We start from the raw sequence: 27,705 nt of genomic DNA, 5'->3' as shown, positions 1-27,705 counted from the left end.
CTGTTTATGAACCATTTTGATCCAGTTTCTGTAACGGATGTTGACAAGATCCTGGGATATGTGAACACCGCTACATGTACCTTGGATTGTTGCCCATCTTGGCTATTAAAATCATGAAAGGGCCACATCAACAAGTCCTTACTATGTATTATAAATAGGGGTGTACAGGGCCAGGTTGCGGGGAAAAATACGGAAATATCTTAATTCCGAAGTGGCAAGCTGCTTCGGAATTAAGGTATTTTACTCGCTTCGATATGCTCCATAAATATTCGGAGCATACTGAAGTGAGGGGGGGAAACTCCCCCACCTCCACCTCCCACCCCCCTGGGGTAACCCCTCCACCCACACACCCCGTGGAAACCCCTTCACCCCCCACCCACTTACCTGGTGGGAGGGTCTTTGTCAGCTGGGCGGCGGGCTGCCGCCGCCACTGTAGCAGCAGTGGCAGCACGAGGCTGCGACGGCCTGGAGCCAGCCGGTTCGGCTCCTCTACCACTGCACCGCCGCCTGAGCCTGTGGGGCAGTGGGGAAGGCTGGAGACGCCACTGCCTCCTTTGGCCCTTCCTGCCCCTCAATTGGCTGCGGTCATTTGAGGGGCAGGAAGGGCTTTCTCCACCTCCTCCCGCCCTTCCAGCCCCTCAAATGGCTGCTGGCGCGCCACGGCCAATTGAGGGGCAGGAAGGGCCAGAGGTGGAGGCAGCTCCAGACTTCCCCAACGCCCCACAAGCTCAGGAGGCAGTGCTCAGGAGGCGTATGCTTCGGAAAGCTTTGATTAGGGATTTCCGAATTGGGGCCAGATTCGGTATCTCTAATCTTTACGGATTGGGTCTGATTCGGGTAATTTACCCGAATAGGAAACCCGAAGCGCACACCCCTAATTATAAATTGATCACTAACTCAAGACACTTTCACTCAGCCTTTCAAAGAGGCAGTTATTCATCCTCTATTTAAAAAAACGCCCTACAAAAAAATGATGTGGCCTATTATCTCTGTCTAACCTGCTCTTTCCATGAAGTGATTGAGAGAGCAGCAGGAAACCAAATCGAATGAGAGCTTTCCTGCTGTCTTCAGGTGAGGGCCATCACAGTGAATACATGTACATGGGCAGCTGTTGATTTTTCAATGTGCAGAGTGTCACCTTCAGAAGATCCTGTTCAGATGAGTGAAGCTGCCATGGTGGAGCATAGAAAGAGAAGCAGTCCTGTAGATATGAGGAACTGAAGCCATGAACAGCTTTGTATGTGATAGTCAACAACAACATTTGATTTATATATCGCCCTTCAGGACTTAGTGCCCACTCAGAGTGGTTTACAAAGTATGTCATTATTATCCCCACAAGACACCCTGTGAGGTGAGAGAGCTCCAGAAAGCCGTGACTAGCCCAAGGTCACCCAGCTGGTTTCAAGTGGAGTGGGGAATCAAACTCGGCTCTCCAGATTAGAGTCCCATGCTCTTAACCACTACACCAAACTGACTCAGTTCAAAACCTTGAACTGAGCCCCATAACTGATGGGAAGCCAATGGCGTGACTTCAGAGTGAGAATAATATGCGTGCTTTGCCTAATGCCTCATAATAGTTGGGCTGTGGGGTTCTGCATCAACTAGGGATGTGCCTTGGCAGGTCCAGCCCCTGCCTTGAGCACTGAGGCGCGGAGGGGGCACCGGGGGCAGAATCGCACCGTGGAGGTGGTAGTGGCAGCGCTGGTGGCTGAGCGGGAGGGATGGGAAGCTGCTCGCACGCTGCCCTGGCCGCCTGCTGTGCCTGGCCTGCAGCTGCTGCAGCCTGCCAGCCCTCCCGCCCTGCTGCCGCCAACACACGCCCCCAGCTGGGCGCAACAGCTGTGGGCCAGGCGCGGCATGCAGAACAACAGAGCGGGAAGGCTGGGAGGACGCATGTGCACCTCCTCAGCCACCCGCTGCACCCAACTGGGAGCACAGACAGCCTCCGTGCACCATCCCAGCCGCCCGCTGCACCAATGGGGCTGGCTTGCTGCATGGTGATGTCACATGCAGCTATGTCATCACACAGTCCAGGGTGCGCGTGCGCATTCTGAGCGCGCGTGTAGGGGAGCAACAGACCTGGCGCTGCCCCCAGCCTCGGGTGTTAGAAACCCTGGCACCGCCCCTGTGCCTTGGACAGGTTTAAATAATTCGTCAAGGAACAGAAACAAAAGGTTGCTGTTGGATAGCAGGTATCTTCAGTGCAGGAACTATGTTGAGGAGTTCCAAAGAGTACAATCTTATCCCCCATGTTATTCAAGCTCTATGTAAAAGCCTTTAGGAGCAATCATTCGTAACCATGGAATTGGATGTCACCAATATGCAAATGACACCCAGCTCTATATTTTCCTATTCAAATGCCATGGTGATGCAGTAGATGCCTTAAGCTGCTACCTGACAGCTGTGGTCAAATGGCTGAAAGCAAACAAATTGAAACAGAACCCAGACAAGATGGAAGTGAAGCTGCCTAGGATGGTGGAGATATTGAAGGACATCGTGTTTCTGACCTTTTATGGAGTTCAATTGATCCTGGCTGACTCAGAGCCTAGGGGTTACACTAGACCTAGCACTGCTGCTAGAGAAGCAAGTTAATGCAGCTGCAAAAATGCCTTCTCAGTTTAGCTTGGAAAATGTCCCCCTACCTTGACACAGCCAATGTGGCCACATGGATCCATGCCAGGTGGAGAGTAGACTACTGTAACACACTCTACATAGGTCTTCCCTTGAACTAATCTCAAAAAAGAATACTTATGATTTGCCTCAGTTGTTTTCAGATTTCTGGTTTGTTCCAAATCCTATTGCATTGCTTATTGGATGTCCTATCCTGTTGATTCTAGTCACTCATTCTGTGTAATCCTCCTTGACTCCCCAGTGAGAAGGGCAGGCTATAACATGAATAAAACACAAATAAATATAGTATCTCCAAGGGCTAGGTTGGGGGGGGGGGTCATCTATGTAGGCTCATTATTCATTGCCTGAAAATCGGCTAATGAGTTACATAACTTTCCTGTCCTTTCAACAGCAAGCCATTCCAATGGAGGCAATCATACATTTAACTACAAGTTCCTAAATCTAACAGGCCAATATTCGAGGCGGTAACATTAAGTTACAAGACTCTTCATTTACAGGACCCTTCATTTTATACAAAGGTATTCTGTTTGGCCATGTGGACGGGTATTCTGTAGCGCGACTGTTTATAGCCGAGGACTTCCAATACAAGAGAATATAAAGCTACATTCTTTACTTCCACAGTCAGCGCGTCCCTCGTTCATTTTAGACACCCCTCTTTTCAACGCTGAGCGGGGCGGGTAGGAGGAACCACTCTTTCCATGGTCCAAGGCGCTTTCATATTACTCAACGTGTTTCTCTTCAGCATTCAAAACTAGGCTCCGGGAACTCTGAGTTCGGAAGACCGCAGGCGCACTAGGCGAGAAGTAAAAGCGTCGTTTGGCGACGCTGCGGAGGACAAGGCAGCCCCCGCCCAGTTCCTCCACGCTCTTCACCCCCCGCCCCCGCGAGCCGCGGCCCTGCGCCGCCCAAGGCCCGTTCGGAGCGACGCGCGCGCAGCGCCCCCTGGCGGGCGTCACCCTCTTTCGCCTTGGGCCCGGGTCCTCCTGCCGGCGAGGGACGCTCTAGGCTGCGGCCGTGCTCGGTGCTCCCGGCGGCCCCGGCCTGAGCGAGGCTTGAGGGGACGGAGGGCAGCGGCGCCTGGGCTTCTTCCGTCCTTACGGCTCCCGCAGCGCCCGGACAGCGCCGCAGGTACTGAACCCCTCAGCCCGCCCTGTGGCGTCCTTGGCCTCGGGTCGCACCTGAACCCTCACTCGGGACTCCCAGGCACCCTCTGCGGCTGCCCTCGCCGGCCTCCTCCCATCTCTGAGCCCCCTCCTCCGTTCCAGACCACCCACAGTTTCAGGTCGCCTTCCCTCCATGCATCTCCTGGTCTTCCCGCACTTCCTCATCATGTTCCCTGAGGCTGCCATGTATCCCCCCCCCCCGCTTTTTTGAGAACTCCCCCCCCCCCAGTCGTCCACATTCGTTCCTGGTTTGCTTATCAATGACCGTTCGCGGTTTCAAACGACAACAACCCCCCCCCCTTGCATATCTTCCATATACTTTTCTGGTATTCTCAACTGCTGCCTCACAAGGTTTGCCTCCAGATACTCTTCACTGTCATCCCTCATGACTTGCCTTCTGTTTTGATGGCTCCATTGCTTCTCTGTTCACCCATCAGTCATGCTACTGCACAGTCAGCAGCAAATGCCTAATTTCGTGCCACGTGCCCATGAATGGCCACCTTTTGTGCTGTTGAACCATCCTTTTTGCTGGCTCCTAACTCTGTGCAGTCATTCATCACTCTTACTCCAATAGTAAACATGTTTTAAAGACTAGTCCTGTTTTCCAGACTGGCAGATGCTTCCAGTTATAAGATACTGTCTGAACAGGAGGGTATCCCCTTCAGGTTACTTCCACACAGTCAAGATTATCTTTTTTTTCTGTCATTACTGCTGCGAATATATCCACGTAAGAGTTTGTGTGCGCTTTTTGCCCTCAGCTGCCATTTCTCCTACATTTTCCCCAGCTATGCCATTGAAAGAAACAACCAAAAGGTTTTGTGGGTCAGGCCTTTTTAAAAATTACATTTCTGAGAACCAGATCGTCTGTTTTATCTTTCTTGCATATTGTAAACTGGTAGCTACCAGTAGCTTTTTAGGTACTTGTGGGATTTCTATAGTTCTGGTTGTGGATGATGCCTCAGTAAGGGTTTATGCAGAACAAGGCTGAGTGTTTTAGGTCTTAGAATTGGCTAGTGGTTCCCAAATAGTCACAAAATGTTTGAGTAGAGAGTGATTAGAAACTACTCATCCTTGCCAAGGTCTGTCCTGTCCTTAATAGTTTTTGGTGTTGTATTTTTTTTTTTGCAAGACTGCAAAAGCTTCTTAGTCACAGCGTACAAAGTTAAAGAGATGATCTTGTTTAAGTTGTGGGAATGAGCTGCCTTATGTTAGAGGGTGTCGTAGCCATTTTAAAAGAACAAGACTCCATTTTGAAATTAAGATTAAAAGGTCACCAGATAAGAGAGGTGGAAGCCTTGGAGTGAGCAAATAATAGTCTAAATTGGTTCTGTTTCAGCCTATTTAAGGAAAATGTTTCTTTATGTTTTCTGCTTGGAGACAGCATTCCTGCCTTTAGAGAAATTGTTACATGTTGCAAGTTCTTTGCCTCAAGAGTATGTGTTCTGCCTGATTGTTTGTTCTTTCATGTAGCTGGCATCTAAGGGACAGGGTGTCCTGTATGAAGAAACCACAGCTGTGTTAATAAACTTCCAGCTTCCTCAAGTTCTACCATTGGTCATTATCTTATTTTTGCCAGGACAAGGAGCAAAGGACCAAGAAGAGTCATGGGATTCCTATGAGAGAAGAGCAAAATATAAACATATGGCCTGGTGGTGGAGTTTCCTTTTGTGAAGGATGAGAGAGGCTCTACAGTAAAAAGGAGAGGGCTGTTGCTCAGGAACTTCTGTGTAAAGATTTTTATGGCAGGGCATATTTTAGCATGTGCTATATTTTAAATATTTCAGCCCAGGGGATACTTGTGTACCTGTATAGTTTTATCTGTGCATAGCCCTGTGTATAATTTAGTTAAATCTATGCATAATAAAGGATAATAATGTTCAGCTTTCATGCATCCAATGATCTAGTTTGTGGCCCACAAAAGCTTGTTCAACAACATATTTTTTAAAGGTTTTAAGTCTGCCTCAAGACTGTCACTCTGTATATTCAGTCTGGTTTTTTGTGTTTTCACGGTGATATTTTGAATTTAATGTTTGTTATCTGGCTTAAGTTGAATTTGAGATTAAGATAGTGTGTTAAGTAATAAGTTAATGAGATGATACAGCATTGCTTCTGTTGCCATTTAGCATACTCCACCGAAACCTTTTACATGCAGCAAAATGCCATTAAAGCTATTAGAATACATGTAATGGCTGCTGATAGTGTGCCATCAGTTTTAGCCACTATGAAAGAATAGAAGTTAATGACTGCAAGTGAAATACTGCTCAGTGGAATCAACTTCTTGCATATGATAAGACAATGTTATTCAGTCATTAGAAAACGAATCTCTGTTAGTTACCCTTAAGTTTGTGATGCAAGAAAATAACTAACTCCTAAAATGCAAGACCATTATTTATTTGGAAGCCACATTTTTATAGAACTATTACTCATGCAGTTTCTGTGGTTTTTCAGTGCTTAGCACAAAGTAAATCATTTTTATACATCACCAAATTGGCATGTAGCTGTTTTGTAATCAGTGACTAACTATGGAACAGCTACATAACTATGATTTGTTTGTTCATGGATAACATGGAACCATGGTTAATGCAGGGGAATTGTCCCAAGGGAAGTGCACGTTCCTGATTTTGCTAACCATAGTTTGCAAGAAGCATGTGTATTACATTGGTCTAAATGTTTGGAGGCAATATTGAATTGTGTCTCAGCAAGGAGCTCGTACTTATGGTTGCTGTGTTCTTGATTTAATTACCTTGCATATCAAAAAGGAACTGCTGTAGTATTTTTCAGTCTAGATAGGTAAGGCAACATTATAAAACTTGTAAAGAGGCCATGGCAGTAGATAAAGTAAGAGGGTGCTGAGGTCTATGTGATACTGTGTCAAAAGATGTGAGATGTGAAGCCCAACTGGAAAATTTGGCAAAAGGGGTGGTGATGGTGGAATTTTCTTTTCTGGCCTGAAATGGGGGGGGGGGGTAAAATTCTGGAAATAATTGAAAACAAATCTTCTTATGTATTGTTTACTCTAAGAATATTGGAAATACTTCCCGGAAACTGTATTTTAAACTGTTACAGTTAAATGATCTGCTTCAGATCTCTGACATTTAAAGATTAGCATTGGTGCTATGTTTTACTGACTTACTAAGCAAGTAACATGTTAGATCTTGGTACTAGAGATGCATTTCCAACTATTCCAGGATACAGAGCATCTTCATATATTTAGTTCTGGAGCGCAGGCTTGGAATGTGCCAAGCATATCACTCCTGTAATATGGTGGTAAGGCATAGCCTCTGGTTCCTGTTTTTCACATCTCAGATTGCTGCACCATAACAACAACAACATTCAATTTATATACTGCCCTTCAGGACAACTTAATGCCCACTCAGAGCCGTTTACAAAGTATGTCATTATTATCCCCACAACAAAAACCCTGTGGGGCAGAGAGCTCCAGAGAGCTGCGACTAGCCCAAGGCCATGCAGCTGGCTTCAAGTGGAGGAGTGGGGAATCAAACCCTGCTCTCCAGATTAGAGTCCCATGCTCTTAACCACTACACCAAACAGGCTCTCATCTTTATCAAGTTATGTACCTCTGAATGTTTGAAAATACACACAATCAAGGGACAAATGAACATGTGAAAGGGATTAAGTTTGTTTCAATTCATGCATACCTTTTCATTTTCTGGTCAATGAAGCTCAGAGAGAAAGTTCAGAACTGCAAACTGGATCTTTCAGACAGGAAAATTAGATTAGATCTGATTAGAGAGCATTTTCAAGGATATATTATTTACTGAGATGGCAAATGAATTTTAAAAAATGAGTTTTGGATTGCCAATTTTGTCTACAGTTACTATGATACTAGTGTGGTCGTGCGGTTTAACTAGGACCCAGGGACATCTGGGTTCAACTCTCCACTGGACAACATCTTGCCAGTCAGTCCCTCTCAGCCTAAACCTCTCAGTCAGTGTTATTGTGAGAATAAAATGAGGGAGAGAACAATCATGTATGTTATGCTGAGCTCCTTGGAGGAGAGAGAGGATAAAAATGTGCTAGGTTCATTACATTGCAACATGTTCCTATGCATGTTTACTCAGTTCGTTGGGGGAAATGTACTCTTATCTGGGCTAAGACAAGATATCTTTTTTATTCAAGAAATGTTAAAAACAAACACAAAATGCAATACATATCACAGTTGTCCACAAGTTCTGCAACATGACCTTGTGTTTGAGGATTTTACCTTAATTTAAGAAATCCTGCCAGTCTTTGTTGTTGCTAGGGAGTTTTTTTAAATTGTGTGTATTTGGCAGCCTTTTAATACAAGTCTATAACTTAGATTCCAGGGATGGCACAGCATATACACATCTTAGTGCTTAGTGTAGATAGTTCACTAATCCTGTCTGGCTTGTTTCCTACACATTTGCTGCTTTCAGATCTACTGCTTTATATTAGTAATATCCATTGCTTTTCTTAAGAGTTGCAAGGCTGGGTCTTGTTACAGATTTACATTCTCTCAGACTGGTAGATCATTAATACCGCAATTGGAAAAAATACAGCTTTTCATATTGATCTTATCTGTATGTGTATAGATACATTCATAGATAAAAATACAGATTGCATGGGGGTAAGCTGGGGGATATTGTTAAAACCTGTTATGTTTTGATTTAGATGCAGCATCATTTTAATTCCTTATCTGTTCTCTCTTTAAAATGTGGGGCAACAAGCTCACAAAGTTGGGGTAAACTACCACATATTAACAGTAATAGGATATACATCATGAAAGATTTCCTGATGCATAGGGTTGAAGCTGTTGCACAATGGTAGCTTTTTTCCTGAAGCTGTTCTTGATGTGTGTTGAGTAGAGCTATCAAGAAAAGTGATCCAGGCTCAGTTCTAGAGACCCAGTCCCCTGCAACTGTCTTTTATCATTTTTCAATTGTGCAAAAGCACTTGACATTTTTAGAGATGAATTGGCTAAAACTATTTTAAAGAATGGCAGTCATTATCTTTTTGAAAATATTGTTAGTATGTCACAGCCCCACTTTTTTCATTTTTGGTTAATATTGAACAGAGCCTGGTAATTTTTTGTATACTTATTGCCACTGTGAAAATATTCTTAGCCATGTTAATAGTTTAACTTGAAGAGTATCTTTGCACAATACAGTAGTGATATGTGTTGTATATTAATTGGTTACAGAATGTTTGGCATTTCATGCCTGTGCAAAGGAAGTGTAATTTACATCCAAGCCGGAGGCAACAGGAAAAACAGCCAACATAAACATGGAAGACAGGTGAGCTTCCAGCGGACTGGAGAAGGGCTGAGAACTTAGGAAAGGATTGGTTGATCGGTTTGTTTTCCGATTATTAAACAACTCATATTGTGGGTTACAGCAATAAGGATTTTTAGCCACAGTCTATAACTGGAATAACTTGCTACAAAATTTTTTGGAATCCAGAGATTTAAAAACGAATACACCCTGCCCCCCTTTGACGTCATCTGTTACATAGAAAAATTTGTCAAGTTGAGTAAGCTGGGTTTTTGCAAAGGTTGCCCATTATTGCTGGTCTTCTCATTGAGGAAGCCCTGGGCCATAGTTTGGAAACCTGCTTTGTGTTTACTTCCTTGGTTGACACTAATAATTCTGATCAATATTAACCCTTTAAATAAAGGTTATTCCTTATAAGAACTGGTTCTATAAAGAGAACTTTGGTATTGACATAGGCTAATTGCTGCATATGGTTCTCTTAATTTGCTGCCAGAAGATATCCTGCCAATATATCTAAATAAAGAGAATCATGATCTCCGTCTTTAATCACTGAAGTTATGTGGCAGTCACATTTTCAGGATTGAGTGGAAACTTTCAGGGTTTCTACCCACCCTGTTTCCAGATCCAAACCAAGAAAAAATAATTTAGGTGGCTTACTGATTGATTTTACATTACTGATTTCCATTTGATCACTCAAGTGTTTAAATTGTTAGAATGGTTATGATGAGAGAGATTGTTGCTAATTACTAAACATCTGTTAACTGTTGTATGAAACATAATTTAAATTCTAAATCATTATAGTCTATTATTAATGCCAAATAAAATGTATTTAATGGAATTCAAGAGATTGCACTGTTCTTGGATTTTATTCTCCAAAACCAAGGGTAGATCATACAGTTTAAAAACTTTTAAAAATTAAAGTTGAACAAACTTTAACACTCTACATAGTGTATCTATAAAAGACAGAAGTCCATTGTTGAATGGAATTATGATTATAGGGAGGACAGTATATCTCCTAATTGGTGAACTTTGACCCCTGCAGTAGATGGCAACAAGAAGTCTGTGCAATTGAGTCACATTCTGATGCTATTAAAAGACTAAACACCCTACCTTCACAAGGACATTCTTCCCTTCCTGGAATATTTGACAATATTTCCCTACAGTCAGATAATTAATTGACTGACATCCTGTCTCTATAAAAATGACTCTGAATACCTGAATTATTTTTCAAAGGCAATTCTTCTGATATATTTTTGAGCATACAGTGGAAATGCAGAGGGTCAAAGTGGCAAACCAAATTAGTGTAGAATTCAGTAAATCTTAAAATGGTACCTTTTGAAGCCATGCTTTATCGTTTATGGTAAATATCCAGCTCTCACATTCACTAAGATAAAATAGTATGTATACAGTAGCAAAAATTTCTGATTGATTCCTGACTTATAATCGCATTGGCAAAAGAATGATAATATCAAAAATGGTGTTTGGGCTGTAGGAGTTAGAAATGAGACGGACAAATCATTCTTTTTCTGTTCCCCGTGATTCATTTTTCACATCAGGTGAAAGAGGGCACAGATCCTGTGAATTTGTAGGTGACTTCCTGACATCCTGGTTACCATGACACCCAGCAGAGGACTATGGGATTAAAGTGGGAATTCCCTCCCTTTTCCCCTAAAACCTACTAAACGCCATGACTGGGTAAGGATAAATCCAAGCATGAAGGTTCTTGAACTGAGTTGTGTCTTTGAAATCCTGCCATAGGACCTGATGTAGATGCGTTTCACATTGTGTTGTCCTAAAGACAGCAGGTAATTAAATTGTTCCAAATGATTGTGTCATCTTTTTTTGTCAGCAGCAATACTGTATTTTCCTCAGTGCTGATGGAATATGAAAATATTCTTTGCTTGAAAATAAGCATTCTTGCTATGCCCATTTCCTTGCAGACGGTGTGGGCTGTTACATGCTCTTTTGCGCCCTCTCCTTCTCTCTTCCACAACTATGGTTGGAATGTTTACAAAATTTAACTAGATGTAGGGGTGTAGTATTTATTTATTTAATTCATTTTGTATTCTGCTTTTCCCACGGCCTGCAGGCTCAGGGCGGATCACATACATCTAAAACACATAATAATAATAATTTACATTAGATACATTTAAATTCTCTTAAAATAATAATACAATATTTAAGTATTTAAAAAATCTATAAAAGGCAACACCAAAACAATCGATGTTGCCCATCAATCAATAGTTCACATTCAGCAGAACAGCTGTTAGGTCGTGGATGGTTCTATACAGGGAGGGACTCAATGTCCTCTATTTGGCTGATAGGGGCCTGGCTCAGCCCTGACCATACGCCTGGTGGAACAGCTCCATCTTACAGGCCCCGTGGAAGGATAGCAGATCCAGATCTCATTTGACAGAGCATTCCACCAGCTTGGAGCCAGGACTGAAAAGGCCCTGGCTCTGGTCGAGGCCAGGCGGGCCTCCCTGGGACCAGGGACCACTAGTAGTTGCTTATCTTCTGATTGGAGCATCCTCTGGGGCACATATGGGGAGAGGCGGTCCCGCAGATATGCAGGTCCCAGTCCACTTAGGGCTTTATAGGTAAGTACCAAGATCTTGAATCTGATTCGGTACTCCACTGGTAACCAATGCAGCCAGCGTAATGCTGGTGTTATACGTGCACCACTAGACACTCCAGCGATGACATGCACTGCTGCATTTTGGATCAGTTGTAGCCGTAGGGTTTTTTAAGTTTTACAAGCCAAATTTGGTGTGATTGATATTTTAATTATTTCTCTCTTACATTTTAGGACTTGTCCAAGGTGTTGACATCATGGGGAGCTGCTGTAGCTGCCTGTGCAAAGACAGTGTCCCAGACAACCACCCCACAAAGTTTAAGGTAACATAAACATTTACCTTATATAGTATTCTGCCATTGGTCAAAATATTTTTTTAGTGGCATGTTCATATCCTCTGCACTTTATTGTGCATTTTTATGTTCTGTCTTGCTTTTAATGGTTTGTTTAATTGTTCTATGATTTTATTGAGCCTGACCTGGATAGTCCAGGCAAGCCTGATCTTGTCAAATCTCTGAAGCAAAGCAGGGTCGGCTTTGCTTAGTAATTGGATGGGAGACCTCCAAAGAAGACCAGGGTTGCAGAGGCAGGCAATGGCAAACTACCGCTGGTATTTTCTTGCCTTGAAAACCCCAGCAGGAGTCGTCTATGACTTGATGGCACTTTTGACTACTGCCATGGTTTTATTGTACTGTTTTAGCTGTGAGCCTTCTTAAGGAGGTCGCTAAAGAGGTGGCATAACATTTTTCTAAATAAGTAAATACACAACTAGAATATGGCGACAAAATTTTGGAACTCCCTCCCCATGGAGATTTGTCTGGTTTTCCCTATTGCTGTCTTCTGTCAACTGGTGAAAACTTCTTTATTTCATTTGACATATCCCAAGCAACTGTTATTGGCCCTCCTCCCTGTTCATGATGTTCTTTGTATGTTCTTATGTAATTATGTTTATACTATTTGAAATGTTTTAAAGTATTTCAGCAGACGGGGTGCACTGGAAGTTGTAGCTGTTTAGGAAGCTTATGGGATGCTGGTGAATATGGCTCGAACTCATAATGCACATCTCCACAAAGTACAAACATAGCTGTTAGTAGCAAGCTAGGAGCATATAGGGTGAAGGACTAGGGAAAAAGAATTCCCTTTGTACCAGAGTACAGAATCACTCTCTGGAAACTGGAGATCTTGATTTGGTCTGGGTTAGCAGCTTCCAGGTTTAACAGACTGGAATATTTCCCTGGCATTGAAATAATTCTGAACAGATTTTGCCTTATTATACAAGAGGAAAGTGATTGGGCCAAGGAGAGGCTGCTTAATCAATATACTTTCCTAAACAAACACATTTTAACAACATATGATTGTACGTCACACCTGCTTGCTAATGAGCCATTTGACATAATGCCAGGAGCTCCTGACAGTACTTTTTGGTGTTCACACAGGTGACAAATGTTGATGATGAAGGCAATGAGCTGGGCTCAGGAATTATGGAGCTGACACAGAGGGAGCTTGTTTTGCACACGCACAAACGCGATGCTGTCCGGTGGCCGTACCTTTGCTTGCGCCGCTATGGCTATGATTCCAACCTCTTCTCCTTTGAGAGTGGGCGTCGCTGCCAGACAGGGCAGGGTATGTGTAATCTCTTCAAAACTTTTCTGCAAGTGTCTGTAAAGTTGAAGTAGCAATTTATCAGTAGCCAGCAAGATGCTGCTAACAAATAAGGTATGATGGAGATAACCATCCCTCGTTTGTCTTTAGCATATGGTATTCACAGGCATAGTTCTCTAAACAAGAGGCTTGTTTGTAGCTGTCATGGCTAATAGCCACAAACAGAGAAATCCTCCATAAGTTTATGTAATCTATTTAAAAAGCCATTCAAGCTAATGACCACATCATGCCTTGTGGCAGTGAATTTCAGAAACTAATTGCATGTAAAGTACTTCTTTGTTTCATCTCACATCTTCTGACAATCAGTTTTATTGAACAATCCTAAATTTTCTCTGTTCACTTTCCCACTGTTCTTTATTTTAACTTCTCTAAAGCATAGTGTGACTCCAGGAACAAGAGGTAGGGGAAACTAGAGGGACAAAATCTTGGGAATTAAGGTAGCTGTGCTATACATTCAGTGGGCACTTTGTTGAGTGGGAGGGAACGTTCACTTATTCTTCATCAGCCTAACCTACATTATGAGATAAAATGGGGGGACAATATATGCTGTCCTGAGAAGAAAAGTGAGACATTAATAACAACAACAACATTTGATTTATATACCGCCCTTCAGGACAACTTAATCCCTACTCAGAGTGATTTACAAAGTATGTTATCGTTATCCCCAGAACAAAACACCTTGTGAGGTGGGTGGGGCTGAGGGAACTAGAAGCTGTGACTGACCCAAGGTCACCAAGCTGGCTTCAAGCAGAGAAGTGAGGAATCAAACCCAGTTCTCCAGATTAGAGTCCTGCACTCTTAACCACCACACCAAACTGGCTCTTGAAATGTGACAAATAGAATAGAGAAAAGCATGCAGTGCACAAAAAGATTTCCAATTATTAGTCTGTTCATGCTAACAGCAAGGAATATGATTTCTTATAATTCTTGGAAAATCAAAAAGAGTCCAGTAGCACCTTTAAGACTAACCAACTTTATTGTAGCATAATCTTTCGAGAATCACAGTTCTCTTCGTCATCTGACAAAGGTGCTACTGGACTCTTTTTGATTTTGCTACTACAGACTAACGCGGCTAACTCCTCTGCATTTATAATTCTTAGGTTAGGTCTGAGTGGTGTGAAGTGGATCTCGAAGATATCTTTGTCTGTAGGGTCCCTTAGTGGCTTTAGGCAGCACTGGGGGGGGGGGGGGGCGGCTTTAGCATCTGAACCATTTTTAGCTAATTGAGAATGTAGGATATAAATATTTTAAATAAATAACGGTACATTGTGAGTGGGAAGAAGTGTTTTTCATCCAGGAATATAGATGCAGAGGAAGAGATAGTATGTCTTTGCATAATATATATCTGCTGTATCTATAGCCATGATCTGTAGCCATGATGTACAAGGCCACTTCAGACAATGGTTTTCAGTCTAGTTTACAAGGGAATTTTGGTTTGCATTAACCATGGCTTGCACTGGTGCACATGTAACACACTACCATGTTTTATGCTAAGAAGAGATTAGCAATCATTTTGAAGCGGAAAGAGCTCATATTACCGAGGCTCCTGATTTGCAAACTGTAGTTTGCTCTGAGGCAGCATTGATGTGAGTCTTCATTTTCTGTGACATTCTGATAATATTGGGCCTTTAGCTTTTATTTTTTTTCAGGCTCAGACAAGTCTGTATAAAAATGAGGTTTTATAAGCAAAACCTGTCAGCAGCTACAGACACTGCTGTTTTGTCAGGTTTTTTCTTCACAGGCATAAGGAAGTGAATTATCTGTGTTTCCCCATTTTTTCCCTTCGGGATTTGGTATTCTAAACTACTTTTACATGATTGATCCTCCCTTTTACAATGGGGAAGATATTGTAGATATATGGGGTGGGCTGAGTTTGGATTTTTGTTTTTTAAACCAGGCATATTTTTCTTCAGAGAAGCCGCTGTTGCCATGCTCTTGTCCTTGTTGCTATGGGGTTTTTTGTGTGTGTTTGTGCGTGCCAATGTCCAATTGGTTAGCTTGGCATAATCAGACAATTGATTGAAATATTTATGGCAGGAAGGGACAGTGGTGCAGTTTAATATACTATAAAACATTTACCCCAAGTTTAGGTCACAGTAAAGTCAATGAAAAGAATTTCATGATCTGGAGGAGGGGTATGGATCAAAGTGAAGCTGTTGTTATAACAGGAGGAATGGCTTGTTCTGTTCATGCTTTGTCTCTCTTGTGGGCTCCCATTGCTAGAGATCAATGCATTGCCTTTAATTTTAGCAGTAATTAAACCTGATTTATTATAAATAACAGCCCTGTCACATTGAATCAAAATGCTACGAAATTGTGAGCAAACTTTAGTGTGACCCAAAGTTCTTCACAAAAGTTCAGTAGAAAAACAAACACAAAGAGCACTGGGGGGTGGGGGGTGGGAGAGCTCATCTAAAAAAGACTTGTTTTTGGAATTGTTCTTTGTGCCAACACAGCTACCTACATAATCTGTATCATGTTATCATTAGCAATGAAAACTATGTGTTTTTTGCCTTTTTCTTTTTATTTCGTCTCCTTTAATCTTTATTTTCCTTTCTCTCTCGTCCTGTTTTTTGATTGATGAATATGATTGGGATTCATTGAATATGATTCAGTAGTACACACTGAATTGTAAGAGGAAATGGTGTTTTGATTGTTTATTTGTACAAAAAACCCTGTGGAACAAGCAATGACATTTCAGTAAGGAAAAAAATGCACATTTTCATCAGGCAGCAGTTCTGGATTGTGCTCTGAGGCTACAAGAGGATTTTTTTTAGAGTGCTATTACATTGAAGTGTATGTTAATCAAACATGTTCAAATATCATATAATGTACATTTGTCTGAATAGTGCAAAAACAAGTTAGGCCTTATCCCACCTTCTCATTCCCAAATATTTAGCCTATCTCAGTGACCAAAAAGTTCCTGTCTGTAGAAGAAATCAAGAAAGTCAAGGTACTTATTTTTAAAGAGCCTTAGTCCAAAGTACTTTGGTGAGCAATCTTCTCCATATAAGCCCTTCCATCTATTGCTTCAGGAGGTCTTGTTCCAGTGGCCACACAACTTGTAAGTTAGGTTGCTGGTGTTGAGGAGCAGGACTTTTTCAGTGACAACTGCCATCCTCTGCAGCTTACTCCCTAGGGAAATCTGTCAGGCCCTCTTGCTGCTAGTCTTTTGTTACATGATGAAAACTACAGATAATTTTTATGCTGCTGGTCTTTGGTGTTATTACTGACTATCTTAGTTTTTAAAATTATTTTACAGTTTTATACTGTAAGTGACTCCAGGCCCAAGGATGAGATGCAAACATCATAAATAAATCCCCTGATGATCTGAGAAAACAACAAATGAAAATGGCTGTCTCAGCTTAAGCCATTTAGGTTTTGATTTGTACTTTATTCCATGGTTTATAAACTTATGTCGATTCAGTTCACATGAATTTTAATTCATATTAATGACCTATCCTTATGTAAACCTAGAGCTTACTTCTGTGACAAGGAGTTTCACAGGTTAGTTATGTTACATCATGCAAGTATGTTCTGTGTCTTAAAAATGTGGTACCTTCTTTAGATAACTAAACCTCGTTGGCATTAAAACAAATCCTCCTCCTCCTCCCCAATGCTGTTTTGGTAATTGTTTAGGAATTTTTGCGTTCAAGTGCTCAAGAGCCGAGGAGATTTTTAATTTGCTGCAGGACCTGATGCAGTGTAACAGTATCAGTGTGGTGGAGGAGCCTGTTGTCATCACAAGGAACAGTCATCCTGCCGAACTAGACTTGACCCGAACACCCCAGACACCCAACAGTAAGCCCATTGCATAGTTGCATGCTAGTCTTTTATTGTTAGTTTACTTTTTATCTCCATCAACCTGTATATTTGGGTGGGGCCAAGCAGGCTCTGTAAAACCTTCCAAGGAATTAGAAGTGTAGTAGATTCTTTTGTAAAGTTCCATGAGTATGTGGTGCAGTTTAAGTATCAGTGTCAAGTTGGAACTCATCCTTCCAATTGTAGCATGCTCAGAGCTCAGACCAGTCATCTACTCTAGGATAATCCTGTTCCTTAGGCAGATCTGTGATACCGCAGCACTATGCAAAAAAATTCATTGCTTTGTATCAGGTCTTTCTGGGATCTGCTTTCCCTAGGCTGGGGACACATGCAGCAAGTTGCCTCCTGCTGTTTTTGTCATAAAATTAATTCCACTTGTGTTCCATGTAGTATCCCTTTTGTACTAACCTGATGCCTTATTTCTAAGGCAACCATTAAAGAAAGCAGTTGTCAGAAGATTTTTGGCACCCATATAGTTTCAACTGGAATTCCATTAGCTGTGCTGTAGAAGACATGCACGATAATCAGTATGTTCTTAACATCTGTCTTGTTTAGAATACCCCTTGTTTCTTCCTATGTACTTACATATGGCTGGCGGGGGAGGATGGTATTATTGTACATTTAACCATGGATAATCATCTGGCCTAGTTCATAAATTACATCCTTTCCCCTTAAAGTGGAAATCTTTCATCAGCCAGTCTAGATCCTCTTGTCTTCCAGCAAATGAGTCTTGTTCTTTTTGCAAATGTTCATGCAGCTTTAGGTAGGACTAGTTTTGGAGCTCATCTTGTCATCTAATGCTAACCTAATTCTTTTCCAGCTCTAGCATATACTGTTCCAGGATTTCCAAATGGATTCCACAGCTTTCCTGGGGAGACCTCATCTTGCCCTGCAGCCCGTCATCCCTCCATGAGCAGCCTACGTCATTCCTCAGTTAGTGAGGACTCCACACATGCCCTCATTGTCCCTGATGAGCAAGTAAGACCATGTCTCCTGTTTTCCTTTCTTCTACAAAGAATTAAGCGTCTTTCTTTTCACTTATGTTGATCTATGTTGTTATAGCTCTTTTTTCTGGAAAAGTTGATCTGTGCAGAAATCACATATTTTGCAGGGTACAAGAGAGTCTTATTTAAGAGCAGCATTTTTTTTTCTAGGCAATGCATGCAGGCTCCATCCTTTTGATCTTCCTAAAAACCCAAAATTGATTATTTAGCACTTTGGACATCATTTTCTTGGACCTTCCTGTGGTTCTAGCTGCCATTTTTCTATATGTAGGATTTGACAGAACAGTTGGTTGGGACAGAAATTGCATGATATACCGTGGCAGAAGCTGACACTCTGTGATGCGATAAGAACAACATTTCCAAGAGACAGTAATTTTTGGTGACACTTTTCTTAATTTTCTGCACAAAATTATGCTAAGGTCCAAGGAGTGTGCTGGCTTTCTCTGATGGGGTAGAGATTGCACATTGGAGCGTGTACTTTATATAGTGTGACAACTGAATAAAGTGTTCTGCTGTTTTTTTTTTTTTTTTAACCTAAGTTAACTTTGGGAAAAGTACTTTTCTCCAGTCTCCAACACAGACTGAGAAAGGATGCAGGCACAAGTTGTGCTCACTTCACTCACTCTGAAAGTACAGAGCTGGGAAATTGAAGAGCAGCAAGTTGACCTTCAGGAAGACCAACTGCTTAATTCTCCATGGTAGCTTATAGACACAAGGGACCACAATGTAAAGTTATTAAAGAGAAAAACGCCGTCTATATGGGCTCACGTCCCAATCAGTTATTTTTAAGCACTCAGACTAAGAGTGTATTATCAAACACTACAACTTTTGTTACTTTGAACTCATATATTCATTATGATTAATAATGAATATATGAATATATATTAATGAATTCATTATTATTAATAATGAATATATGCATTCAAAGTAACAGAAGTTTGATAACAACTTTATTAGTTTGAGTGCTTAAAAATAACTGATTGGGACATGAGCCCGTATTCATGACAATTCTCCAAGGGAGCAGGCTAGCACAATGAGGGCTGACAATGTCACCTGCATGGGAGAACACACATTTGCTCTGCATGCTTGTTGGAGGGCATGTGATGAGCCTGTGAGCCACAAGAGAGCGATCTGGCCAGACCACTTCTTTCTTGGCCCAGTAGCTCAGAGGTCAGGTGGTATGCAACTTGCAGGGCTCTGAAAGATAGTCCCTAACTATTGCCTCCATTAAATCCTGGCTCATTTGCCTCACGTTCCCAGAGGGGCTGAGTGTATCACTAATGGCCTCTATGGATATCTGAGGACTGGCCGTGGGGGAACCCAGCTGAGAAGGAGAGGTGCAGTGAACAGGAGAGCTGGTCTCCCCTTCCTTCCTCTCTGCTGGCAGGGTGCCCTTCTTGGCCTGTGTACGTTGCTTGTTGTTTCAGCTTTTCTATCTGGGGAGGCTTGCCCTGTGTGGGCAGAGGAGATTAGGCTGCCTTATCTAGCTGAACAGCAATAGTTATATGAGCCCGCACAAAAGAATATCAAAGAAATAATTGTAAAGTCCAGGAATTCAGGGGGAGCCCTGGGTCCAAATTTGTACATTTCCTGAATTTGAATGAGCTAGGAAGGTGGTTTCCCAGAAATGTAACAAAAAAGTGATTGCCTGTAGGCAGAATGGACAAAAAGGCTCGAAGGATGGAAAAAGGGCTGGCACGGTGGGGGCTTTGCCCATGCCTGTAACAGGTTGATAGGAGACATTCAGACAGGGTCAGCACAAATAATTAAGCTCATCTAGGTTCTTGACAGTAGTCAGACTTTGTGCTCAGGAAAACTTATCCTTGCAGATGAGATCACATTGATAGGTCTAGGTGCAAGTCCCTGTGGTGATGGGTAGGCATGCCGATATCCCACCCATCAATCAGTCTTCTGACCAAAGTTATGACCACTCATTAGCATAACCTGAAGAGAGCCTTGGCCTTATTTTATCCAAAGTAGGGCATTGCTAGTTCCTGAAATAGCTACCACAATGAATCTGGCCAAGATGGAGTCAGAGTAGACAGCACACATCTGGGAAAGGAATCCCTGGTAACACAGAAAGTCGTCGAGTTGCCACCAGCACGCAGTTAGCAAAAGATACACATGCTATGACTGAGGGTAGATCCAGATGTTAGATGTGAAATTTACACTTCTCTTAGCAGCACGGGACAACTGTGCTTTCACATAGTCCTTGGCAGCCCTGTAAACGGAAGGCATTATGGTCCTGCTCAGAATGGTTAAATCGGGGGGGGGGGCATGTGCCAATGATAGGCATCTTGGAGCAGCTTGCAGAAGCAGACATCCTCAAGTTCAGAAACGGGACATCTCTCTAAAGCAATACTCTCGCTGATGAGGCAATTGGCCCTCTTCCTTGCCCTCTGGATCCCCCCTCTTGGCACATCAATGCCACCCCCAGCAAATAGTTACATTGGAATTGCTTGGTGTCCTTTTCCTACAGGAGACCTGGAGCAGAGAGCACCATAAATGGTCTCTGGACTTCTCTCCTCTGGACTTGCCCCACTGGACTTCTCTCCTATAGCTCATTCTGTCCCCACTAATACTGCTGGTACTTTCAGAGTAGGCCTAGCTGAACTGCGCTACACTCACTAACACAGCACTAACCCACAACATTTTTCCAACCCTCCCTCACATTTTTTGGTTTTCAATACCTATTTTATTTATTTATTTGATTTCTATTCCTCTCTGCCCACAAGCGGGCTCAGTGTGGATCACAACATTTTAAAATATACAATAAATAGAATAAAATTTTGCAGCAATATAAACATTAAAAACACATTGATTATAACACATTTTAACACATAATACATTTTGCCCTACCTCTCAAACTAAATAACCTGAGGGGTGGGTGGCCAGTTATAGATGTTACAGCACCTGGTGGGGCATATACGCCCCCCCCATGGCAGGAGCCCGATACAATACCTTAGATGACCCACCCAACTCAACCACCAAATGCTCGGCAGAACATCTCCGTCTTGCAGGCCTGACAGAAGGATAACAAGTCTGAATGGGCCCACATTGACACAGAGAATTCCACCAGGTTGGGGCTAGGGCCAAAAAAGCCCTGGCCCTGGTTGAGGCAAGGTGAACCTCCTTGGGGCCAGGGACCACCAGTAGGTGTTTATCTGCTGAACGAAACAGCCTCCAGGGAACATGTGAGAGGTGGTACCAAGCCAAATACCAGAAGGGTTTTTTTTTTTTAAAAAAAACAACAACTTCCAATTCTAAATGCTGACTAATAATTGTGGGTCTAACCTGGAGATGAAATATGTTATTTTATTAAAAAGCCTTATTCAGGTTATGTAGTTATTATCACTACACTAGCAAGAAGATTAATTCCTCTTTGAGAATCAAGCAGCTCCCTTCTTGAAACCCAGAGACTAGTACAGGTCAGCCTATGGCTACAAACACTACTTTTCTAAACTGCCTGGCCTGGCTTCAGTGAAGCCAAGAGGAAGGTGAGCAGCCTAGTTTTGTTTTTTGTTTTTTTTTTAACTATGGGGCCTATTTATCCATTTGATAGCAACACCTGAAGCCTTCTTAATGCCTACACATGTTTCTTTAGGAGAAAACTCTGTTGATCCCTAAGCTGAAAATTAATTTGTGCTTTTTAACAAGACCTGCACCTCACCTATGTTAAAAACCTTACGAAAAGCTTTACCTAGCAACAGTAACTCAGAGCAACTCAACAAGAGAGCATCCCAAAAGTCCACTAGAGGTAAAAATAATGAACAGTGGCAGTGCACAACAACTCTTATCTCCCCCTTCGCTGCAGAACAGCAAGTAACTCTTATTTAATAAATTAATATTAATACATTTGAACAGCAGTACCTCTTTAAATCAACAAGAAAAAAAATCAGTCTGCTCCCCACTACAAGAACAGCAAGCAACTCTTTCAGCAAAATTCAACCGCTCCCCAAGAACAGGAACACTTAATAATAACAGCAAGCAAAAGCAATCCCCTCCACAACACTAGCAAGCAACAACCACCAGAAAACAAGCAAAGCAACCCTCTTCCAAAAGCAATTATTAAATAAACTTTGAAAAGAAAGTTAAGAAAACTTGCCCAGTTCTCCATCCTTATTCTGCCCCTCCCCAACCCAACACCAGCCTAACCCCTGCTCTCAAACAGGGAAAAAATGAGTTTGTGATTCTCAAACCAGATAGAAGTCCTCCAGGCAGGCAGCAGTTCCTCAGATTGTGTCGTCCTCTAGGCAGGCAAGCAGCAGCAGTCCACTAATCCAGAGCACAAAGGCAGTAAATCCTAAAGGCAGGCAGACTCTCAGAGAGACAGAGGCTAGAGAGCACTCACAGCAGTCTCCAGAAATCTCACTCAAAATGGAGTCTTGCCTGAACCAGCCTGGCCAGACCATGAGAGCTCCTCCATCCATTGGTCACTCTTCCTCTCTCCTGCCTTTCTCCTCCCAGCTGCCTAGGGAAAAAAGCCTGGGGGAAAACGAAGGGAGAAGCCAGCCAGCTTTAAAATGGCCAGCACAGTGATTCAAGTTTATTTAGGAATTTGGTATCGATATACCCATATATGGGTTTATCGAGATGTGTCTAATATAGCCAAATAATACTGCTAAGGTATTATTTCAGTATTTTTTAAATTCTGGAATATCAATTCACACACCCCTACTTGAAGCCCCTGTTAATTCAAAAGATGAGCTAAAAATGTTTCAATTAAATAATCATTAATGCCAAAATCCAAGTTGAAGAGGGGTGCCATAATGTATCCTACTATATAAAAGGCAAACCGTATTCCTGACAACTCACTTCCAACCCTGGTGTACCTCCAGAGGGTGCTGCCTTGGAGGGAAGTCCAGACGAGGCAGCTCGTTCCTCTAGAGAGCATGCTGTGGCGGGAAGCCCAGGCCGGGATCAGGAGCGGGGCAGGTGGCAATGCCTGCCCCCCGTCGTCACCCAGCTGGGATCAGGAGCAGAGCAGGTGGCAATGCCCACCCCCTTTCTCCATTCAGCTGGGATCAGGAGTGGAGCAGGTGGCAATGCCTACCCCCTGCCTCCATCCAGCTGGGATCAGGAGTGGAGCAGGAGGCAATGCCCACTTCCTTCACCCAGCTAGGACCAGGAGCAGAGCAGGTGGCAATGTCCGCCTGCCCGCCCTTGCCTTTCTAGAGCCTGTTGTACCTTTTATCAGTTTGGTCAATATGCCAACTATAGCTGATCCTTGAAAGTTTTGATCTGGCCATGGAAACTATGGGAAAGCAATAGTTTCAAAGCAGTCCGGCTGGGGGTGTCATAAGCCCCAGGTCTCCCCTTTTCCAGCAGGCACACCTAGTGCCTCAGAACAATGGAGCCTCCTGCCTTTTTGGCCCAGAATGGCCTCAGAATGGGAAGGGCAGGAGGGTTTATGTCATTCTGTTCCTGTCCCTCTCCTCTGGAGGTCGCTTAGTAACTGCTGCTACTGTCTCTGTACCAGCACTCCAGCAGAGAGAACCCCCCAGTGATTCCTCATTGGCTTGAGCCAAAAGGGCCTTAAATACACCCCCCAGCCTGCCCTCTATTGTTCCTTCCCTGCCCAGCCCAATTACCAAGCATGTTCCTGATTACCAGGCTGCCTGGCCGTGCCACCCAAATGCCTCCTTCTGTGGCGTTGTTGGGCCAGTGTTGGAAGGCAGGAGTGGAGCTGTGCCTGCCGCCAAGTGCAGTGCAGTCTTCAGCATGGGCTGCGATCATGCTGTCTACAACACAGGCAAAGCTCCACCGGTCCCAGCTCTCAACTGTTACTGGAGCTCTCTGCTCCTCCTCTGCCCTTCTGGTTGTGTTGGAAATGGCAGTAAGTGGCAGGGGGAAGTGCAGAGATGCAGTGCAGGCTGGTGGGGAGTGCAGAGCTGCAGAATGGCTGGCTGTCTCCATATAGTAACCTTTGCTTTTATTACATCCAGGTTAGATTACTGTAATGCTCTCTACATAGAGTTACCTTTAAAAATGTTCCAATAACTTCAGCTGGTTCAAAATGCGGCAGCCAAGCTATTGTCGGTGGTGGGATACAGGGATTGTATCACCCCTGTGGTGAGAGATCTGCATTGGCTACTCATTTGTTTCCAGGCGCAGTTCCAAGTGCTGATTCTTACCTTTAAAGCCCTAAATGGCTCGGGTCCAGAATACTTGAAGGACCACCTCCTCCCATACTGTCTAGCCCTCCAGCCAAAATCTTCCTCACAAGCTGTGCTCGCCATGCTTCCACCTTTATAGGTAGGCAGGTGGCAACTAGAGACAAGGCTTTTTCACTAGTAGCACCTTGCCTGTGGAATGACCTTCCCCTTGACACTTGCCTGGCATTTGTGTTATTCTTTTTAAGGCGCCAGGCCAAAATGCTTGTGCTTACACAGATTTTTAGTTAAGGGGGTGATGTTTTACCACCATTTTAATAGTGTGGTTTAGTCTGAAAGATGGTATTCATTTTAAGTGGCTTAATTATATTTTATGCTGGATTTTAATTAAGAATTTTAAAATGTTTTATTATGTTTTATTTTGTAAGCCACCTCAGACAGTTTCTCTAGAGAGGTGCCATAAAAATTCTCTAAATAATATTTAGAAATCTGATTTCTGGACAATTTTGGTATTTTTACTAGCATTTTCAGATGAGATGAGTTCTGAAAATGAATAAGGCTTTCTTCATCCTGCCTCTTGGAAACTACATTTATATATATATAAATATATATATATATATATTAAATATATATATTTTAAATATATATTTTTAAATATATATATATTTAAAATTCAAACAGACTTTATTAATTAAATAAAACATCCTTATACATATAATGATAACATTCGATGATAACATGAGGTTAACTGATACAAAATGTTAAACATGTAGATTTTGACAAATTATATCATTACAAGTAGGTAACTCTTGTTCTGGAAAAGCTTTGCTACTATAAGTAGTAAACATGTATATAAAACGTCATTGTTCTAAAATAGTTCGATATAAGAAGTATTGTTGAAGGCTTTCACGGCCGGAGAACAATGGTTGTTGTGGGTTTTCCGGGCTGTATTGCCGTGGTCTTGGCATTGTAGTTCCTGACGTTTCAGACACTGAGAGATCTCTGTCTTTTGGTGCTACACCTCTGAAGATGCCAGTCACAGCTGCTGGCGAAACGTCAGGAACTACAATGCCAAGACCACGGCAATACAGCCCGGAAAACCCACAACAACCATCGATATAAGAAACTTGAAGGCTGCATGTCATTTTTATCAATAAATTCGAAAAAGGGCATCCATTTTTCATAGAAATTTGTTTTTTTATTAGGTGAATTTGAACACTGGATCCTTTCAGTAATTTTTTCAACTATAAACTGATCCCAGACCCGGGAATACCATTGTGTTACTGATGGAGGGGTGTGTTTGTTCCAATTGAGTGCTAGCAGTGACTTAGCTGAAATTTAAATATTTGAAAGTGTTTAGGACTGAAATAATTTATTCTTATATCAATTTAACCTTAAGTTTGGCAAATATCTTTGTTAAATTTAAAATGTGTAAGATTTTTAAAGATGATTAAAGCCCCTTTGTGCTTTTATCATCTCACAAACTCATTACTGCAAGTCTCTCCTCTGTCTTCCCAAAACAGACATATCAAGCCACTTCTGCAATACATTTCTTGGTCTTTTAACCTGTCTCATATTTGTTTCATGCCAACTCCTTTTTGCCGCTTTACCATCACTCTCTAATCTTGTTTCTTCTGTAGTCCCACACCTATGTGAACACAGCCAGTGGTGAGGAAGAGAGGCGGGGCCACCTCTGCATGCACTCTTTGCCTGAAGTCCATCCTCCTGTCCCCCATCCTAACCACAGCTGTTCCCTGGAGGATCGGAACCCTCAAGTCTACCTACATCCAGGGGAGGTGAAATTTGTTTTGGGCCCTGCCCCAGGTTACAGGCACATGGTGAAATGTGATGGCTTCTGCCGACCCCATTGGGAGTGTGCAGGGCACATCTGCACCCCTAACAATAACAACAACGAATGCAAAGATGAATGCTTTACACCCAAATGTGTGTATGAAAATATCAATGGCCTCCTACCTTCTCGAGGGACCTTGCTTCGTCGTGGGGGTAGTGGGCGCTTGAAAATTGCCCGTGAAGATCTGAATCCTCCCAGTTGCTCTCATCGCCGAACCACCCTACTGCACTATGAGAACCTCCCCTCACTGCCACCAGTGTGGGAGTGCCAACCACTGAGGCAGGACCAGGATGAGGAGGACTCTGGTGATGCAATGACACCTTCCCCCAATGGTTATCCTGAGCATGAAGAAGATGACCCCTTACAAAACTACATGAACTCAGAAAGTGCTGCACTGCATGGGAGTTTGCGCAGGGAGAATTGCATACAGAGGCGCCGCAGCTGTACACCCAATGTCTTCAGTTTTGACTTCCGCCGGCCTTGTTTGGAGCAGCAAAGGCAGCTCAACTATATCCAGGTGGAACTGGAGGATGACCCCCACAAAGGTCACCAAAGCACACCAGTCCCCCGTGCCCCACTTTCTGCTCCACACCCAGCCCGCAGGACGGATTCCTATGCGGTCATTGACCTTAAAAAGACAGCAGCCATGTCCAACTTGCAGAGGGCACTGCCTAGGGATGATGGAACTTCCAGGAAAACTCGGCATAACAGCACTGACCTGCCTGTGTAAGATGAATGCCCAACCCAAGCACCGCATTGTGGCTTTTGTACCTGCTCTTCAATGAATCATGTAGTGTAACTGCTGTCTTTCCATTGCACCCCAGTTTCTCAGTGTGGCAAACTGGGAAATCTTCATCAAGCTAACGAGAAATGTAGCCTATTTGTGCCTCTTCCCAACCCCTATTGCTCCTGCCATGTAGTTTTTGAAGCCTTTCAAAGTGCTTGAAAACTTGATTCATTTGATAGTGAGGTGGGTGGTGGAAGTGATGCCACCTGTTCTTTCCCTCCAGCTTTATAAAGCTATTGTCTTTGAAAATTCTCCCTTCTGATTTTGGTTTGGTCCTTTGAGGACCCTGATAGTAGAACATATTCAGTTGGAAAAGTGTAGAGACATTACAGAGGAAGGCACAATTTGGGGGGAGCACCCTAATGGTACAGGTACTGAGTTTCTCTCTTATTTTGAAGGTATGCTGAAATATTATATATGTTATTTATTTGTTTATAGTTCAACCAGCCTTTATTTATTTATTTATTTATTTATTTATTTATTTATTTATGAAACAAAAGTTGAAGTGCCAATCTAATCTAAAGTGTGTTTTGCTGCTAATTCTTCTCTCATTGAGGGAGGGAGGTGCAGAGGTGTGAGGGGGTCAGATCACAAGCAGTTGTTTTGGCAGTGCCTGCTTAAAGCTAATAAGGGGCAGAAAGAAGAGAGACTTGGCTTGCAGGCATGTGAATCCTTTGCAGCAGTTTGGAAATGAGTGCATGGAATATGAAAGTGTATCAATGGGTGGATGTTTCAAGATGGCAGAAGGTCTTGCTCATATGATGGAATACAAAAAGAAGTAGCTTGTTCCATGCCAGTGACTTAAAGAAAATATATTGTTCATTTGGTAAGTGGGATTCAAAGA

The 27,705-nt window shown here is 42.8% G+C and overlaps 1 protein-coding gene across 2 annotated transcripts; it reads left to right on the top strand.

Moving 5' to 3' along the window:
• Window positions 1-3,643: 3,643 nt before the first annotated feature.
• FRS3 (fibroblast growth factor receptor substrate 3) lies at window positions 3,644-27,294 on the top strand. Of its 2 annotated transcripts, XM_054979297.1 has the most exons (8): window positions 3,644-3,759; window positions 8,977-9,070; window positions 10,603-10,741; window positions 11,856-11,944; window positions 13,058-13,244; window positions 16,923-17,084; window positions 17,926-18,083; window positions 25,863-27,294. In XM_054979297.1, the coding sequence occupies exons 4-8, from the start codon at window positions 11,879-11,881 to the stop codon at window positions 26,802-26,804; spliced, it is 1,515 nt and encodes a 504-aa protein (XP_054835272.1). In that variant the 5' UTR covers window positions 3,644-3,759; window positions 8,977-9,070; window positions 10,603-10,741; window positions 11,856-11,878; the 3' UTR covers window positions 26,805-27,294. The 2 variants fall into 2 exon arrangements, with proteins under 2 accessions (XP_054835272.1, XP_054835271.1); XM_054979296.1 differs by lacking the exon at window positions 3,644-3,759 and having other exon boundaries at window positions 8,280-9,070.
• The last annotated feature ends 411 nt before the right edge of the window (window positions 27,295-27,705 follow it).

This window comes from Eublepharis macularius, chromosome 5 (genome assembly GCF_028583425.1).
Source record: "Eublepharis macularius isolate TG4126 chromosome 5, MPM_Emac_v1.0, whole genome shotgun sequence".
Taxonomy (NCBI): Eukaryota; Metazoa; Chordata; class Lepidosauria; order Squamata; family Eublepharidae; genus Eublepharis; species Eublepharis macularius.
The sequence above is the reverse complement of the archived record's forward strand: the minus strand, read 5'-3'. Positions and strand labels throughout refer to the sequence as shown.

Excerpts from the sequence above, each read along its gene's own strand:
- FRS3 (XM_054979297.1), top strand. The coding sequence starts at position 11,879 with ATGGGGAGCTGCTGTAGCTGCCTGTGCAAAGACAGTGTCCCAGACAAC. Across the intron at positions 11,945-13,057 it reads ACCACCCCACAAAGTTTAAG|GTGACAAATGTTGATGATGA; the intron begins GTAACATAAACA and ends GTGTTCACACAG. Across the intron at positions 18,084-25,862 it reads TCATTGTCCCTGATGAGCAA|TCCCACACCTATGTGAACAC; the intron begins GTAAGACCATGT and ends TTTCTTCTGTAG.